The 19,231-nt window shown below is 43.0% G+C and overlaps 1 protein-coding gene across 1 annotated transcript in view; it reads left to right on the top strand.

Annotated features, from left to right (window-relative positions):
* Positions 1 to 19,231, top strand: part of T265_01272 (hypothetical protein) — a gene marked incomplete at both ends in the record, with an annotated part of 72,457 nt that overhangs the window by 32,205 nt on the left and 21,021 nt on the right. Inside the window, 5 exons of the mRNA XM_009165257.1 lie at positions 2,242 to 2,553; positions 11,944 to 12,023; positions 12,952 to 13,244; positions 13,995 to 15,677; positions 18,648 to 19,085. Coding sequence (XP_009163521.1) covers positions 2,242 to 2,553; positions 11,944 to 12,023; positions 12,952 to 13,244; positions 13,995 to 15,677; positions 18,648 to 19,085 — 2,806 coding nt within the window. The remainder of the gene's footprint in view (positions 1 to 2,241; positions 2,554 to 11,943; positions 12,024 to 12,951; positions 13,245 to 13,994; positions 15,678 to 18,647; positions 19,086 to 19,231) is intronic.

Raw genomic sequence — 19,231 nt, 5'->3', positions numbered from 1 at the left:
ATGACCTTGCGGGCTACATTAACTAGACTTCCGTTCTACAGAATGCAACCATGCCAAAAAGGCCATAGAGGAACTGCCAGATGAAGAGCGGCGTAACCTGTACTACCCGTACCACCCGTACTATTAAGTGGTTTGGAGGTGAAGTCGTACCGTCCTCTGCGATGTGTGCAAGGATAACAAAGTGTTACTTCTAGGTGACCACCATATTCCCTGGAAAAAAGCGGGTGAGAGAATGACGGTCGTGTACTCTGATCCCCCATCGGTTGGCCACGGTCGCCGTTGGATTATCCAATACAGTCAAAATACAATCGAAGCCTACCAAGCGTCCGATGCAGCTCGATACCAATCCATTGTGCGCAGCAGAATTCGTACCTTAATTTCTGTAGCCTCAGGCTAAGCGCACCCCTCCTTCTGCATCCAAACTGATCAGCCTGTTTGATCGTCACAGCAGGACAAGGCTCTCAAAGTAAACCCCGCTATCCACTGCCTTGTGCGTCAAACTTTTAGGTCAATGGCTCAAAGTGAGGTACATCAAGCAAACTCCTTTCCTCGGCCTGGGAAGCCGGAGAGTGCCATTCACTGCTGCTGCTCTTTGTTAACGGCCCTTACCCACACTCCCTTTTCTCCCTTCAATGGGTCCACCGACCAGTTCTGTATATAAGCCGATACACAAATTAATAACCCTTCCCTACTGTTCACAAATGATCTGATTCACGTTGCATCTTTCAGTGCCCTACTTTCTGTCGATTCGGGCAACATTATTCACTTACCGAAACTGTAATTTTCCCTTCTGTCTCCGTACGTTATGTACAATACCCCAGTCCTGTTGTGCACGTCAAACAGTTTAGGACAAACTAAACTACTTTAACTATTTTGCCTGTCCACACTTGATAACTCAGGTGCGTCTAGCTCGCGGTGCTGGAGTAGAGGTTAAAAGTTCGCCTTGTCGGATATCCGGAGTTCATATCTCGGCACGGCCAGGGATATGGACTAACTGATGAGCTCTAATATAGGTGGGACTCGAGTCCAGTGCTCCTTCCTTGGTATACATTCGCGAGAATAATTACACCGAAACAGGAGGACGACCATCTACCCTACCTGAGCTACCAACATTTTCATCCATAGGAGGGCAACTGTTTTAACAGTGGACATGAATTCGTCAGATTTCATCTGCAACTAGGCATGTCGTTTTAAATAGCCTAGGTAATTCTTCGCCCTATTTGACATTCGCTTCATACATGTAACGTTTAAAGTACTGCTACAATACTGAGTGGAATCAAGCCCAAACCTCTTGCTTGCAGACGCAGAAGGTATATTTATTTACCTGGGCATTTGTTCCGGTGGACCGTCTGGAGACTGGATATTTAACGAATCGGGAAGCCTAGAGAAGCTTTTTCCAACCTTCGATGTTTATGACACCCACGTAACGTCACTTTTTCTGTCAAGGACAGAGCATACTCTGCAACTGTCTGATCCGTACTGCTATCTGGACCAACTCGTGGAGTGTACGTACACAGGATTTGCTAAAACTGTCAGTGATTGATCATCGGTGTTTCCGAAGCATTGGCTCAACCTTGTATGAGCATCGTATTAGTAATGCTGAGGTACGGTAGATCATCTTAGGAATAGACTCCTACGCTATGGATGAGCCACCCCCACTTTATAGGTGACTTTGGTTATGACATCTACTTCACCTGTGGGAAGGCCATCTATCTCACAACGGTCATTTTGCTTATGCATGTGCTAAGTGGGAATGACCAGGAGGCGGGCAGTCTACGGCTTGGAAACGATGGTGAAAGTAGTAAACGTTAAAGTCGAAGACCGCCACCACCCTGGATATGGGCGCTGGGACTCAGCTCACTGGCAGACACGGCTCAGTTGCACAATCAATGGTGCTCCTGCGTCCAAGCCGAAACCTCTGCTGCATAGCTGCCCATTTGAACGATTCAACGCCAACTGATTGTGCCATCGCTTCTATTAGGTGGCTATGTCACCCATGCGTTTGGTGACCGAAACTGTAGCAACTGTAAGCAAAGTACTCTCGGTACATGTTTTATAGTCGATAAACTGAAGTGAACTAGCTGATCACGTGGTTGTTTTGCTCGTGAAATCGATCAGGAACTGTGCGTGTGCCAATGGGCAATCATCAGTGTATAATGGCATACTGTTAATGCAGTTTAAGCTCATAGAAGGGAAATAACCCTGCAGACTTTAATCTGTTCTTTCTCTTTCTTTTTCAAGTCATCTGTAGAAGACGTGGTCACTGCAACAGTCTACCTGAAGCAGCTGATTTTACACACTACAAAATCCGCCCTACTCCCTGTGCTTTTGCGTTTCCTACTTACTCGTATGCCGGAAGAGGTACAAACAAACAAAGTGGATGAGGAGTTGCAAAACAAAGATGTCCCTGCAAACCCAGTTCATGATTCTAACTCAAACTTGTCCGATCAGTGCACTGAAGAGCTTGAGAACATCAATGGATATCCAGGGTCCTACCTCGGTCCGACTTACATGGATCTTCTTATTTCAAGACTTCAGTATTGCAACACTTTAGTGAGTGATTGAATATGTCATGCAATGAGATGAATCCAGACTTTTGTTTTCGGTAATGTCTCTGTCGACCTGCTTCCAGTAACTTCACTCAGTGGTCTTATTAACTGGTTCGCTAGGATCGTCTTGTTACCTTTCCATTTTTTGTTGTTTCGTTTCTGAAATAGAGCGCACCTGAGAAAAGAGCGTACAAATTAGTTAGAATGGTGTAAACAGGTGATATTCTCGAAGCAACCGATTGGTTGCCATGTATGTTCATTTGCAAACCTACTTGTCGTCTTCCTCTCTGAAATCACCTTCTATGATAATGCACTGCTGTCCCTACCGTAAACTCAACAACGGCTTTTGTTTCGAAAGTTCTATTGTTTTATTCGTTGTCCTACGTCGCCATGGCAACGAGACAAGTAGCATGTGCCAATGAATTTTGTTTGCTTTCACATATCAGCTCATGCCAGTCGATTGAAGCTAGGGAGATATTCCGACGAATGTCTACATCTTCATTTTAAACGTGGGTTGTTTACTGTATTCTTTTTTGTTGCTTTTCTGGCCCTTACTCAGGCAGTGTTACTGTAGAGTGATTCTACTCGCACCACTTTATCTCATTCGTACTTATAAGATAATTTGGCCGAAAAGTAGGCGGTGCATCGTCCTGTTTGTTTTGCATCCCCCAGTCACACTTCAACATTTTGCGAGTTGTCTGTTAATGTCACCGGGAAAATTTCTCACCATGACCAAGTCCACAACAACAGCGAGCTGTGCAACCGAGAGCCGTAGGTTCCATTTTGTGTTTCGAAAGTGGTTGGTCTCCCGGACTATGAACAAATGGTTACTTTTACTGGCAGTGAAATCCAAATGTTTTAGTGTGCTCACTAAAAGTACACAACCATTAGCACCAAACCAACAGGTTAGCGTTATGACAGCAAACATGAGTAGGTTTTATAGATAATCACCAATTTTTTGCTACACTTACATTGTTCTTACCGAATTTCTATATGACTAACTAATACCGTTTTTATTCACGACTAATCACCAAGAATTTATACTGAGTTGCAAGTTTCTTTGACTGGAATTAGTAAAACAGGCTCACACGAGTTCCTCATTCTGAATCCATTACCGGCATCGTAGTTTGGGACGCATAATCTTTGTACCAAATGTACGGATGTCCAGCTGTCCACTTCTGCTTCAGCGCGCCAGTTCCTTATCTAGTACACGCTTACATGCAATACTAACCGTGTTTTCTATCAGTCCATTCTTTAGGGGAATCGCCTGCGCATCAATTCAGATAACGGACTTGCGAATTCCAACCCCAATAGATTTCAAAGTTAAAGGAATGTCCTCTGATGTCTTATTTCTCTAGTCTTGCCTCCATTAAGCCATTTCATATTTAAGGATGAGTTGGGTCGATGTCAGACGTGTTTGGGTTATTCAACATATCCAAGATGGATCTCTTTACAGTCCCTCGGTCATGGCCACATTGTCCGAATATCTTGCACTCAGACTGTCAGACTAACAATCTTGCCTGCTGTTTTCAAGCCGGGGGAAGCGTGATGCTAACAGTCACTGACCAAAATTGTGGTGCAGCAAACTTTAGTTTTTGTTCTTCACACGAAATGGAAGCCGGTCGATCGTACCGATGACTCATCTGAGTGCTTCAGCTCGGTGACGTGCTGTGGCAAAACAATTATTTTTGTGACCAGTCATAGTGACTTTTCAGCAAACTGGAACATGGTAGCCAACCATTAGGTCGTGGTGCTAGTTTGTTAAAAGGTATGTACTTTGTCGAGCTTCTAAACAGCGTCTCATGTTTGATAAATACACCCATTTGCATACAAATATAGTCTTCGCAGGACTGCACCTACCTGATGAGATCCAAGAAGGCTGAAACCTGTCGTGTGTTGTCGAACAGCTTTCAGGAACATTGTGAGTAGTGTGTTTCGTCTATACAGTGCCTTAAGCTTCTTTGTTGTCATTTTTGGAGCTTTGTTTCGTACAGAAACATTATGAGTTGCACATAATAGATTGCAAAACAAGGTTTACTTTGAGATCATCAGGGAATCTTGAAGCAATCAGTAAAAGTGAAGTAAAAGTTATGGCTTCTACGGAGGAAGGTCTCCTAAAAAGGAGCTAGTTTGTCGGATGAAACTTCTTTTACATCATGCGATCAATTATCGTGTGGAGTCCTCACCTTTGGTAGGCCTCTTTAGCTGCTCTCTCCTTAAACTGAACAAACTGCACTTCTTTTGATGACTGGTTTCCGTTGTTGCTTTTCAGTTCTATGGCTGAAGGTGGCCTTGGCTGAATGATTGTTATGCCTATCTAGTTTACTAGGTCAAAGAGCCATCTTCACAGCATACAATAAAAAGAACCAAGAACACGTTGCGTTGAATTTCAAGGATGTTACACAAGCAATACATTATGCCAGTTTTGATTCCGAAACTGAAAGCCACTGGACTAGCTCTTCCTCTGTAGACAGATTACCAACAAGATAGACCACCTTTATGTCTGGAAAAGCTGCATTTTCAGCAAGGCTCTTGCAGTTATCCGTGAGTTGGAACCGGAAAACTAGCAGTCTTTCCAGCATTTAATAATATCTTAAATGAAAAATATCAGATAACGAATTTTGCACCGACCATCTATAGAGATCAGTTAGCATACATTTTTCTCTGACTTCGTCCCGTTCAAAGTAAAGTGGAACCTTGCACACTGTATGCACGGCAAACCCTACATATTTCCTCCGAAGGTATACGAACTGAAGTGGTCGGATCCCTCATCTATTTACTCCGAGGAGACAAGTATTCAGACCGATTTCACGGACCTCTGCAGCCCATAGAAGGAATCGTACTGACAGATTTCCCGTATATGAGCTCGTTTTCCAAAGGTGATTAAAGGTCCGTTAAACTGGTTGACCGACTTAATTAAATCTTTGGAAACGCTTTTAGCTTTGCGATGCGTTGCCCTATCAAACAGCAGCCATTAAACAGGCTTTGTAGCCTGTGAACGCATGACTGATCGAACAGCGAGACAGCCAGAGAAGCTAACACGAGCGCATCTAGTTGAATCATCAGTCTTCACAGCCCTTCTAAATGGGACCATTCTTGATTGCTTGTTCCACGGACAGATATGTAAAGAGCTAGAGGACATAAGGGAAACCCACCCTTTTCTGCTGCTTATCAAAATGACTGGTCTTTTCTCCTGAAATAAACTTATCTGCAAACTACTTTGGTCTTAACGAGAGACCTATCTGAGACCCTGGTAATTCTCCCGTTTATAGTATTCTTAGTCCGTTGTATTTAAATTGCTATCTGTTCGGTCCATAGTCTGTCATTTTTATGTACAATATCGACTGCAGGGTTTCTGAATGTTTGAAGACATTCGAAAGTGACAAAGAACAAATTACAACTGGTTCTGACAACACCATTCACATAAACCAAGGAGCTTGCTCCGGAGCAACAACTACAACTGACCTTTAAAGTTAGTAATAATCAGAACGGGTTACACGATGTTTGTATCGAACGGCGAGCTAAGTCAAGGACCTTGAGTATTTTGTTTAAAAAAACATTTGCGCAAGGTCTTACAATCTTTGAGCAGTTGATCCACAATCTGGTACACTGATGGCAAGTCCTCTACATTACTCGTGAAGAAAGTTCATTCTGCCGGAAATTCCTACAGTTGCCATTCTTCGAGGGGGTATTATATTTTGATCACTCACGATTTAGCTTCTTTCGTAGCCTACTCAAAACATCTCTGGTTTTGATTAAATGCGAATTCCAAGTGTAGTTTCACTTGCTTGAAGCCATTGCTTACTGTGATATATTACGGGTGTCTAGCACAATTAAGTCTTCGTACATCTTGATGATAAATCCAAGAAAATGGGCTTTATCGAGTTAAATACCTTTAGTTAGATCTTTTTACAAAATCACTTTCCATCGGTCAGAGACGAGGCGCTGGGTTTGTCCTTCAACCTAGGTATCGAATTCATAAACCAACCTCTCCATTTCTTCACCAAGGTTGGCATTTAAGCTGAACACGAGCACTGCTACAGTGCTTGACTTTGAGAACAACATTCTGCTTTGTCCTTTGATGTGGCAGATGAACTTATTTCCTGATAATCTTCTACACTTGTTAGGTATGGTCTATGGGTAAATTTGCTGCATCAGGTTTCAGTTATTCTTTCATGAAATCAACTTTGATTGATCCACTAAAAAGTACCTGATGAAGTTCAATAAACTGTTATGTATCTATGTTCATCCTAGTACTTTCTTCGATTACCTTCTGCCTCTATTGCCTCTTCGAAACGTGCTGTCTCTCTTTCTGCAAAGTTGCTGATGACTGGCTGTCAATCTTGGTCAGATCGGTTAGGATGGAGGTGAACAAAATATTATGCTCACAAATGGAGAACCAAACAAAATTTTACTTCGGTGTAACCACCGCTGCAGTCGGTTGACGTGGCTTGTGCTAGAAACGAGTTGATTTTTCTGGGTGCAGATGGACTTACTGAGAACAATGGAGTAGCGAATGACACGTTGAGTCACCCCTTCCGACGCACAATGGCAATAGAAGATGACGCTATAACGGATGCCAGTACAGCGACTTCGCACTAGCTCTCAGTGGATTTTCCACATGCTCATCAGATTTGCTTTGTTGACCTGTACAAGTTACTTTCAGCTTTTCATCCTCCTATGCACTAGGGTAGATAGTGCTTCATTTATTCCATGGCGCTGGGACTCTCCAAGTTGTCACTCCTAACATCAAATACTCCACTGAAAGCTAGCGTGACTGTCAGAGTGTAACTTACACAGAAAATTGAATTCGAATCACTGTGCCTCGAGAAAACATCACATGACTGCTTTCGTCATTGTGATCACGTAGAGAGCAAACCAAGGATCTCGTCAATAGACTTAACGAAAACGAACTTAGTGTGCTACGCCGTGTACTACAATACTTTCTATTTATAAGGTCACTTATACGGGTGATATGCTTACTTTCCTTCTACTAGTTTTGCTTGATCACGTCGGTCGATTTATTGATCTTGCCATTCGTTACACGGCATTTCAGACGTGTCAGTTCCGAGAAGAACTGAATGGATTGTTTCATTTCCGAGTACCGTTTTTATTGGATGGACTATTCTGATGACTCGAACATCGGGGGTTGCGTCTTAACGGGTTCATTATTGCCCTCTAAGAGTAATGGTTGAAAATGAGGTGAAAACTCATCTCATCTTCTCAAAGAGCCCTGTGCTGTTTAGTGTTGCTTTGTCGTAGTACCATGTTGTGTCCATTGTATAGAGAGTTCCTTAACTATTCAATGACTATTTGTGTACTAAGAAGACCTTGAATGCAAATGCACCAAGGGGCTTAGGTTACCAGCTTCATGCATGTTTCAGGGCAGCTTTTTGAATATCACTGAGAAACTGTCTCAGAAACATGATCCTAATTTTCGGGGAATAAATGTGGCTCAACCTCAAGATTGAGGTTTCCCTTGTGCCGATTTGATAGTCCGATATCTTTCATACTGAACCGCCGGAGCAGAACGTCGTTTGGATGTCAGTCTTCTCACCGTCTCCGCCGACCAAGTCTTTTGAAAGAAGCCTGATCGTCATTAAAATACCTTCATGTAAAACTCATGTTTGATGCGACGGTTACCATATTTTAGTGTTGTTTATTGTTTCCATCTCCCTTCTCTCTGATGCACTCCAGCGTTAAGTGAAACACTGAATCGTGGGCAGTTTAACTGTAAATAAAAACAAGGTGTTTTACTGCTTGTTCAGGTGTTCTTAGGACTGAACTTTGGGTATACATTATAATATCATTGCGCGAATTTTCCTTGCTAAAATCCTCATCACCTTCAAGGTTCACTTCCTGAACACATGTTTCCTGGATTATGTATATAATATATATATATATATATATATATATAACGTTATGACCAGACGTTCCTACATCTCTGGAAAACCACGCCAATACAGAGCCATTAAGATGTTGACACCGGATCCCTTCATTACTCTCATCTATCCGCCTTAAAAGCGTATAAAATATACAAATCAGCTTTGTTAGTCCAAGTCCCNTATATATGTATAACGTTATGACCAGACGTTCCTACATCTCTGGAAAACCACGCCAATACAGAGCCATTAAGATGTTGACACCGGATCCCTTCATTACTCTCATCTATCCGCCTTAAAAGCGTATAAAATATACAAATCAGCTTTGTTAGTCCAAGTCCCGCTGATGTACTCTTTTGGACGTTTTATATAGTGTCGCTGGTGAAGCGCGGTTCCGTGATGTGCAACCAAAATTTGTTAGCCTTCTATTGGAACCTTTTGAGACGAACTGAAGTAAAAAATTTTAGTGTCACCGTCTAAAAACAAAGGTGTCTTCCATGCCGCGCCATCCATCCATTTTTTTCTAGCCTGCTGTAAATTGTTGCTCCGTCTTCCTAAAAGACGCATTTGATCGTGTTTGTGGCGTTCGATACCGTAGCATTCTCACTAGCCACAACAAGCCCCCGAATTGTGGCCGCCACGTGGAATAAAGCTTTTTGAATTCTTCTAAAGGTGCGCTTTTTAAATGTGATATAAAAGACCGCTAGCAATGTATCAAAACTCAAGAAAAGCAGTAAGAGTCATTTGTCCGGATAAAGCCCTCAATGGTCTCCAACTGATCCGCCTCTCAATATAAATATCACACAAATTCCAAAGAATACCGCTAATTGTAAACAAAGCTTCCATTTGTTGCTTTAAGTCAAAGTGTTTGAGCTACCGACATTCGTGTTTTTTTGTTTGGTTTGGTATCGTTTTTAATTCCTCCTTTTCGAAATGTTAATTTGTATTGAGCTTCTAGTTAACATATTTCTAAGTGATTAGCTGAAATCGATATCGGCCAGTTAAAATAATCAATATCATGCACAACCACGAAGAAGTCACTTTAGGATCAGATTCTGTCTTGGGCTCAAGTAGTTTCAGATTCGAATTTCGGCGTGCTAGTTGCTTCCTAGACAGGCTGCGGTCGTAAAATGAGAGATGTGAATGATCACTTAATTGTATTGTCTTCTAAAATTCGATAATCTCTGTTTCTAAGACGCAGAAGTTGGCTGGATGCGAATTGCCCGCAGTAGCACGGCGCATAAGCTGGAACAAGCATCATCCGAGCAGCAAATGAGGATTACCAGTTTAAGGTGACTGGGATGTGTTATTTTCATGGCCGACCACCACCTCTTAGTAAATCTTTATTTTCAATTCTAAGCAGTTCACAAAAATTTCGCCCGTGAAGGTCCGTGATATGGTAATGCTAAACGAACGTGACCACTGATAAATTGAGTACTGTGGGATCTTCGTATCTTCCTGGTTATGGTCCACATTATTATCCGCCATTTCTTAAGACCCGCAGGAAGTGGCACGTAACCAACACAACTGTCGAACGCGCTATCACTTAACAGAGTTACCGAGCTAAAGAAAGTGTTTGGCGTTTTATACCAGGCTTGCGTTAGGTAAGCTTGGTATATGGTGCTGGATGGCTCCTGTTGATGAGTCTTCACTCTGAGATGGTGTTCAGCTCTGCTCGCTTACGTGAACTTCGAGGATGTTCAACCAAATTTCCACTCTGACCCTTCCTGCTGGCTGTTTTCTCAGGCGTAAATTTCCCGAGGTTGAATGAAACTTGGGTACAAATATTTACTACTGGTTTGCTGCTATCTACTTCACTGGCTTACAAAATCTCGTTAATCGAGCTAGTGAATGATGGATAGGCTTTCAACGAAAACCAGCTGTAACATGATTACTAATGTGCAAATCAAATGGCCAAAATATCTGGATGCCGAATTTCTACTAAGTGATACCCGATAAGGAGGTGTTAAGTTCAAATCTTATCAGGTTTTAACTACGGTCGGCTTCGAATCACGATCCTTCCGGTTTTTAAGTCCTCGGCTTAACCATTGAGCTATCTTTTGCTCAAAATACATTGAGATCTATCAACCTGGGGCGCCGATATGACGTGAGTTTTTTCTGTCAAAGGCAGAGTTTACACTGCGGTGTTACGATCCATACTGCTTTATGGATCAGAGACGTGGCCCCTACGAGCAGAGGACATACATATGTCAGTGTTTGACCATTGGTGTTTCCGGAGCATTGGTCAGGTTTGGCAGGAACATCGGATTAGCAGATGGTCTTAGGAAGATGTAATTCTTTTGCGATAGATGAATTACTCACGCTTCATAGGCTACGCTGGTTAGAACATGTACTCCGCATGCCAGAAGGCAGTCTGCCTCAGAGTTCTTTTTGCCCAGCCCTGTGCTGAGTAAAAGTGACTGATAGGTGGACAACGATGTCCGAAGACAATAACCAGTAAACTTATTCGGGCTGACAACTACCGGCCTCAGGATAGGGACCCCTGGACTAGGAAGGTACAGGATGATTTTCGCAGAGCTACGAAATTCCATGGAAATCCGGTAGGCCTTGTCTGTGTCACCTGAAATGTCTCTCTTTGAGACCCTCTCTTGGATAGGGAGTACTTTAGTATTGTTTATTGGTTGATTAGTTGTTCGTCATTTTGGCAGTCATTACGTGCATCCACTCGCAGAAAGAAATCACCATCGGATGCTGTTTTTTAGCGAAAGAAATAGGGGCGCTTATTTGGCCCTTCGAATTTCCGCCTACCGGAATTTATATGGCTAGATGTTGCCTTCATCCTACGAAACGGGCCGCAATTATCGACGGCGGATTCGCCTGCAATTTACTTTCTACTCCAATGCTGGCTACTCACAAGTAGTTAAGTAATTGGCTCTTTTGCACAAAGGACAGCGTGGTACTATGCTTGAAACCCGGAAAACTTCGTTTGTATTAAAAATTCCTGTTGTTGCAGAAGTAGTTTACCACTTTCATCACGGACTTGCTTAAAACAATGAGATTTGATTCTTCTCTATGTAGAAGGCATCCACACACAAAATTTTACTGGTGTTTTCCTTTCGAATGCCATGCGGTCAACAACTGTTGGTGGTCACCCGAGTGTACTGCTCTGATTTGGTTTCTCGTATTAATCTAACTGCATCACTATTCCACCTTTGTTACCTCGCTCACTAGCAGCAGCAGTTTATGAGTTTGTCAACTTCAGACGTTCTTCATCCAGTAACTCCTCCGATCGTGTCAATCTTTGTTTGTCATTTCTTCGGCCTTTAAACTCCTCGCTTTAACATCTGACAGTGAGCGTCCTCTGAAATCATTGACAAATATCACTTCCGATCGTACATTCTGCTTAAACGATTCTGCCGCACGTTCAGCCTAATGGTATACATGCGCAGTGTAGACCCGTTTCGGTAGATTTCGTATACTATCGTATATGTAATGATTTTTCATGTTCACCATTGTCACCACATTCTTTTTAACGTTTTTTTCTTTCGCAGTTGGGCGTAGCCACCCTATCCTTATTTAACACCTTGCTCGGTCTGCACTGTGAAGACGTGATGTTGTATCTGGTGTTCAGGTAAGTCAAGTCCTGTAACCATGTGTGTACCCTCGGTGCCTATCACAGTTAGCGTGTAATATACGACCAAAAGCTATATTGTGACACATTCTTGATGGAACACTCACATAAGTTTGATTGATGAGCACGAAAAAGCACCCAAGAACTACATCATGACACATGAACGTACACCGAATGGATTCACCTCTGGGAGTTTTTTTTACCTGATATCCAATCTATATAGTTCAATACCTTCTAGGTAAGCCGAGAACCATTATTTAGATTTGTTACGCATGCCGATGTTCGGCGTGCGTATTCATGCAAAAGATCCTACTTCGTTTCTTTGTTTGTTACCTTCCTTGAGTACACCACAAGATTTGAGTGTAATCCCTTTTTCGAAGTGAACCATTCCGTGGGGGTTGTGTTCGATTTCTATCGGAATATCTCTAGAAGTTGACTCGCACTTTGGAACAATACAGTACCCATTTGCCTTGGTACTCAGAGTTAACTACTGCTCTGCTGTGCTGCGGGGAGCCAGTTTTAGGTTTTGAGCCGCTGCTAACATTTTAAATACTGAAATCGATGAATTTACTCGACATATCTCCATTAAACACTTAGACTAAGTACTGAAAGCTCCAGTTGTTTAACTCGCTAAGCTGTATCGGGTTATTAATCCACAAGGTCTTCAAAATTGTTAATGGCACTGCATGGTTTTTATTCAGGAAAGTGATACGATGGTCTAAAAATTCGTATGGTAAAACTGATATAAATCCGCCAGCATTCCTTCGTCGCTTTTGCCGTGACCGAGATCCTGGTAAATGGCTTCTCACACAAAACAAATTGATCGCTGTTTCGTCGACTTAGTTTGAACGTGAGGCAGCATTTTATTTCAGAGGACAACTGATCTGGAACGAGTTCATTCTATCGCGTGATTTTCCCATCAAACTAGGTACCTCATTCCGTTCCGGGACAGTCTACTATCTCTTGGATGGCCATGGCCAGAATCAAGTTCTTATGCCCAGGCGGCCGGTGAATTTTTGGATCTGATTGCAGCTTACGATGATATTTCACATAGCAGTCATGCTGACAAGTCCCAGTCTGTTGTCGGCCAGTCTACGAGGCATGCTTTGCACGAATCGGTGGCAGAACTGAATTTGGATGATGAGCCTGAGATGAATGGAGTCGACGGTGAATGGTCTCCAACGAATCATGTTAAATCAGAGCACCTCAATTCTGTCGATGGTAAGATAACCACTTATTAATTTGTGGCTACATGTCTAAGTTTCCCTAGCATTTTCCGTCGGCCTTTTGTTAGTTGCTTTCACTGGTAATGTTGTACTTAGTTCTAGTTCGGACTGTTTAATTCATTTGCTTCCAAGGAGTGCATTACTCTTTCACGCTGCGCAGCTGGTCATTGAACTAAAAGGTTCGGTTTCAGAGTCCAGGTACTCATAATGCCGCCTCAATCGACAATGAAACGTCTGCCAACACGGTACTCATCTCCACAAAAAACAACACAACCATATACAGGCACCCCTTCGGAGTAACGGAAACCCCAAATTCCTGTGCGAAGCTAACAACATGGACGTCCTCTATCCTCTAGCCCTTTATCTTTGCACTAAAGTTTGGCCTCTTTGCCGCGCATTCCGCTGATGAGAACTTATTTGTATGCTCATATATATGCTCATCCCACAAGATCACACTCAAAATCAGACTCCACGGAGAGACCGTCAGTCCCCAACGTTATCTCAACTATTTATTTGTGTGGGGGGGATGATGACGCGTTTCCTGCTCTGGACTCCTACCTGGGGACAATTAGTATGTGTATAAAGTATACCCTTCTTAAGTTGTTGTTTTTTCTCATCTTGGTGAACTTCTTGCGTTTGTCAAACCACAAAAACTTTTCTCGCGTCATCTCCCCAGTTCATGCTCAGCGCTTGTACTGATGAAGTGTTTGACTATTTACTTTCTCTATCTTCTTCTCATTTTAAGCGTCCTTGTACGTCGTGAAGCACTCCTCCTCCGCGCCAAAGAGCGTTTCGTGCACCATGGAAGCGCTGATGCCAGTGCACTCAGAATTCATTCTTTCTCCATCTTCTAATACGGTTTCTGGTGAATTCCTGCAGCAGAATCAACCATTAATGCCTTCGGCAGATCAACCAATAAGCACTGACGGTGAACCGCATCGAAGAACCTACCTCACACCAGATGATTGGTTTAACTATACGTCCTGGGCCAGAGATGCCATCCGTTCACGAAGCCACGCATCTGCCGACTGGCGCCTTACTTACGATTCAGTCCAACCAACGGCCTCACAGCTAGTTGGTTTCGAAGAACATATCAGTTCTTTATTGCCGATATGTGAAAGTGAAGTGTCACAACAACAGATGGCATTGCAACCAAATGGCAATCGAAATCTCGGGTTCACTCCATTTCTTAGCGGCACATTGGCTGCAGCCCATGCTCAGTTTAACTGCTTCACTATCAAACATCCGACAGTTGAACAAATGAAGGAGAAAGCTGGGGAAAAGACAGCCCACGCTTTGCGAATGGCTGTCTGCAAACTGGATATTGATGCAGAATTCGATCTCGATGGATCAAGCAATGAGGTCCTTCCACAATATTCGGAACAATGTCCCGAACAGTCGTTAAAAGTGCAAGAAGTGAATCCCTGTCAGTCACAGAGGGAGGGGACAGTGGCTCTGCTAACCGATACTGGTACTGATACTGAGGGTATTGACTGCGATGATTCTGGAATAGATGTAACGAGACCCCTCCACAAAAGTAGCAGCGATTATCAACTACGGCATTCTGGACTGTTGAAGAATGACCACACTCAGCACCACGTTAAATCATGGTACTGTCTAAGTTACCTGGATAGTACATTTCTCGGCTTAAACGCCGAATATATTGAGAAAATACAGAGCCGTACTGAAGCGAGGAATAGACTGACTCAGGAAATTAATCAACGTTCTTCTAGCCGACGCAGTATGTCGGAGGAAAACTCCGCAACTAACCATGACACACAAATTATATCAGGTGGAAGTGATTCTGAAGACCTGAATAAGTTTATTGACTGTCTTAACAAACTGAGTCCTCAGACATCGAATTCCGAAGATGCATCGCGAAGACACTCACTTGATTTGGAAAATTACTTTCGAAGCTCACAGGCTGATCCGGTCGCATCAGCTCACGACCAGTCACCCGATTCCTGTGATGGACTTGAGGTGCATGATACCCTAGTGACCAACGCATGCTGTAGGAATTCTTCCATGTCCAGTGAAGAAACCAATTTTAAACAAGCTTGCTGCGAGCCAGAAACAGCAAGTTCACGGGAACCTGAAATCGGTAATGACGAAGTGTTGATAAACTCTAACGGAATGCGCACAGAATCTACCGGTGATCTTTATGATTCTTGTTTTCCCGAACAGGACAATAGTACGTTTGGTGTGCACCCTTCTTCACTTCACTCTCTTGGTTTGTACATTCAGGCAGTGCCCTACGAACCCGTTTACGATACGGTTAGTTCATCGTCAGTTCAGTATTTGAACACACTTCTTAGAAGACAGTCCGCGGGAAGTAGGGCATTGTCAATCGACAAATCAGCCACCAGCCGGAGAACTTCGAGCAAATCTGAATCTGGCCTACGTTCACAAGTTGCATTTCCTACTCTAGGTAAGTACACTCTTCTTGCGACTCACCTTAACTATGTGCACCCGTCTACTCAAGGTGATTTAATTGACAATTACTTACAAAACATGATTCGTCTAAAGCCATAACATTTTCCTCAACCAAACCACGTAAACCGGTCACTTGTGGGACGGCAGGATCCTTACCCAATCCTCGTGTTTCTTGTGAACTTACTAAGCTTTGACTGAAGACACATCTTGTGCCTGTCTGCATTCCAACGTAGTTCCTCCATTTGATGCCCATACCTTTGCACTGGGTTTCACGACAGCACATGACCTTCACTGCAGACCGGCATTACTAAACTTTTTCATCCCATCATCCTGCTTGTCGTTTTGTGCACGATGTGGTTATCCTCCCACCTCCTGGGTGGTACACAAATAACGAAATCAGAACAGATATATAGTGGTGATAAATATTGGGCAATCGTGGCTCCAATGGGGCTCCCGTTGGACTAAAATTACTCTGCAGCTTGGCATGGAACATGTCTGCTACTTAGTTCACTCTAGGAGAGTATTGTATGGAATCTACCGATTTATAGCTTGGCGCTGCAATCTGTCAAGCAGGAAACTGACATATCATTAGATGTACTGGGGTAAGAGATTGCATTTGTGTCTTGTCAACGTATCAAAAACTTTCTTGGCTAAGTTTCACTCCAGCAGAACAGTTCATTCATGACTATTTTGTCATGGCCTACGCTGAGCAATAAGGATTCGCAACCACTTCTGTGAACAAACTGACACTGACGACTGGGCACGTCTGAGTATACCAACACACACAATTCACGTGTGCGTATTCTGACAACAGTTCGTGTCCACTGGAACAGTTTGCATACATTCGGGAACCCCCACACAAAGATCCACTGCTGTAGGTGGATAGAAAAGTGTAGTTGTTACACGTAACAAGTCCAACAGGCACTTCAATAAAGCTGTAAAACCTGCTAATCTGTCAAAATTACTCTCGAAATGGAATGTGTCCTTATGGTTCCTTAGCTCTACAGTTTTTCGAACATTGGATGACGATTCTGTTACCTATAGGGATTGATTCCTGCCGGAGCAAAGTTTTCTTCCATATCTTGAAGGTTTTCGATCTTTACGGATTGACCATGGCTGCACATGTGTTGACGTACACCTCAGCCCATATCAAGGGCTTTATTGGCACGTCTTAAATTAGCACTAGAATACACAGTTTCCCCGTAAAATCGTAAATTTTGAACACTCGCATCGTTTCAAATTCGATGTCCTAGTCTCGCTAAGTTTCCCTGAAAGCAGGACGCCTGTAGCCTATCCGAATTCCGTTAGACGTTTTTGGTTATTTGAGGGACAGCAACACCGATAATTTGAAAATTATATGTCGCAAAGGTGATGCGATGTAAATCCCACACAGGTTTTGTACAAAAATGCATCTCGGGCTCCAGGTATAGCCAGGCACATACGAAATAGTACCCCGTAACAATGTACCCCGTTAATCCTCCGCGTCGGTGGCTGCTACTTGGTTCCGAACCTTCAGTGACTCATAAATCGAGTCTGAGTAGTTTTCGCACTTGTCTGAAATCTAGCTGATTACACAGCTTGGCAGTACCCTATGTTAGCAGCATTACTAGACCCATCAGACACTATGCAGTGCCAATTATGTGATCTGTCGAAAAGTTTCCCAGGGTCTGCTTTTAAACTAAAAATAAATTTTCCACCTTATTTTCTGTAGATTGTAATTGGTTCTTGAATGAGTCCTAAATAATCTCTCCAAGACGTTGCACTCTGAACTGAAGGGAAAAATGGAACTGTGTCCTGGGCAGGAGTTATTTCCTCTCCCCTGTCCTGGTGTTAAGTACCCCACTCACCCAACCGCACATTAACTCTAACGCACAACCGACTAGTGTCAAAACGTTTGCAAGCAAATTATCAACCTCAGTGAACAGATCAGCAACCATCTCATCTACATCCCACACGTCACGCTACTTTGTGGTAACTCAGGCTCACTCTCAGCTGTAGTTCTAGTTTTAATGTCAGATTTCAGAGCTTGTTTACTTGGCAGTTCAGAGTTATCATCATTGTGAAGACAAACGTTATTTTATCGTTAAGGACAATAAATTTGCCAGTGTTATTATAGCAGGGCTCGTCAGCTTTTCCCTTCATCACCTTCCTCCAGCTTTTATTAGCCAAGATATGCCCTGTGTTCTCTCCCAAACGCTAAATGCTTCTCATTGTAGAGCGCATAAATTGTTTAACAATGGCCTCCATACCTCACAGTCTACTTGACACTCTGAACAAGCCTTTTGAGAGTGGATGACGTTCCATCTTTCATAACAAACCAGCTAGGCGTGAAGCAATTTCTAGCGGATTGTTTATGGCTCTCCATTTCTCCGTGTACGTTATTTACTGCAAACGATGTGGGTAGTTTATATCAACATTATTTCTTGGTGTTTGGCTTCAAGTTCACTGAGGGGCGGTGAAATTCCTGAGGTGACTTTATGTAAATCCTCAGGGTAATTCGATTCTAAGTTGTGATATCCCTCTGTCTTCATGTCAGAGCTTAAAAATTCCATCTTCACATCAAATCATCTTTGGATTTCTATGGTGACATTGCTAGGGAGTCATCTAACGGATTCTACGAAGACGTATTTTTAAGAATGGTGTATGGTATTCGATCGGTCGCCGTCTCCTGCTACTGGCTCATTCTGACATGGCTTGCATTTCCTTGATCAAATCACCGGTGATCTTTCACACGAGATGGCTATCAACAACTCTCAGGAAGACATTCCCAAACTCCAGGCTAGCTGAGATGCAAAGATATGATCTTCCGAGTTGGTCGGTTAATACTTATCTATGCAGTTAACCATCTAATTTCAAACGGTTTAGCGGTGTTACGAACGACGGCAGACTGAATAAGGTCAAATTTACTATATAAGATAGGAATAGTTCAGATTTAATGTTTGCCTTCACTCTCTTTCGCATTCAGGCCCATTCCTCTCTACGGTATTAGCAAGATTGGAAAGTATGCAACACAACTGTTTTTACGCCAACCTTTACTTGACCAATCTGCTCTCAAATCTCGCCGCCTACCCAATCCCATTGCTGCGAGCTGTTCTCCTCTATGCGCCCTCCTCGAAAACCGACGATCAACAGGACCCTGTAAACTCTGCTGATCACAAGAGAGTGAAAACGCTACAGGAAACTTTCAACCAACTACCTCATGCAGCTCTGTCAGCCGTTCGCAAACAACTAGATGCATTTGTGCTACAGTACGCAACCTACTCACCGCTTCGATCTGAAGTGACGTTTATGGATCTTGTGGCCGATGCTAAGCATTACTTCCGATCGGCTGCTGAATCGGCCAAGTCTACGGCTGGTACGAATGGGTTGTCAAACGGTTACTTGGAATCCGACCTAGTGACGAGTAAGTTTGTTCTGTTGATAATATGGAAATTATCGGAGATAATTTGTAGAATTCATGGTAATGAGACTGTTTGATTTAGCGATTGAAACGGCAGTTCGATATGTACTTACTTTTAATTTGGAGCGTCATACCTCACTTTCGTCTCA

Source organism: Opisthorchis viverrini (genome assembly GCF_000715545.1).
Source record: "Opisthorchis viverrini unplaced genomic scaffold opera_v5_13, whole genome shotgun sequence".
NCBI lineage: Eukaryota > Metazoa > Platyhelminthes > Trematoda > Opisthorchiida > Opisthorchiidae > Opisthorchis > Opisthorchis viverrini.
This window is presented reverse-complemented; position numbering and strand designations above follow the sequence as displayed.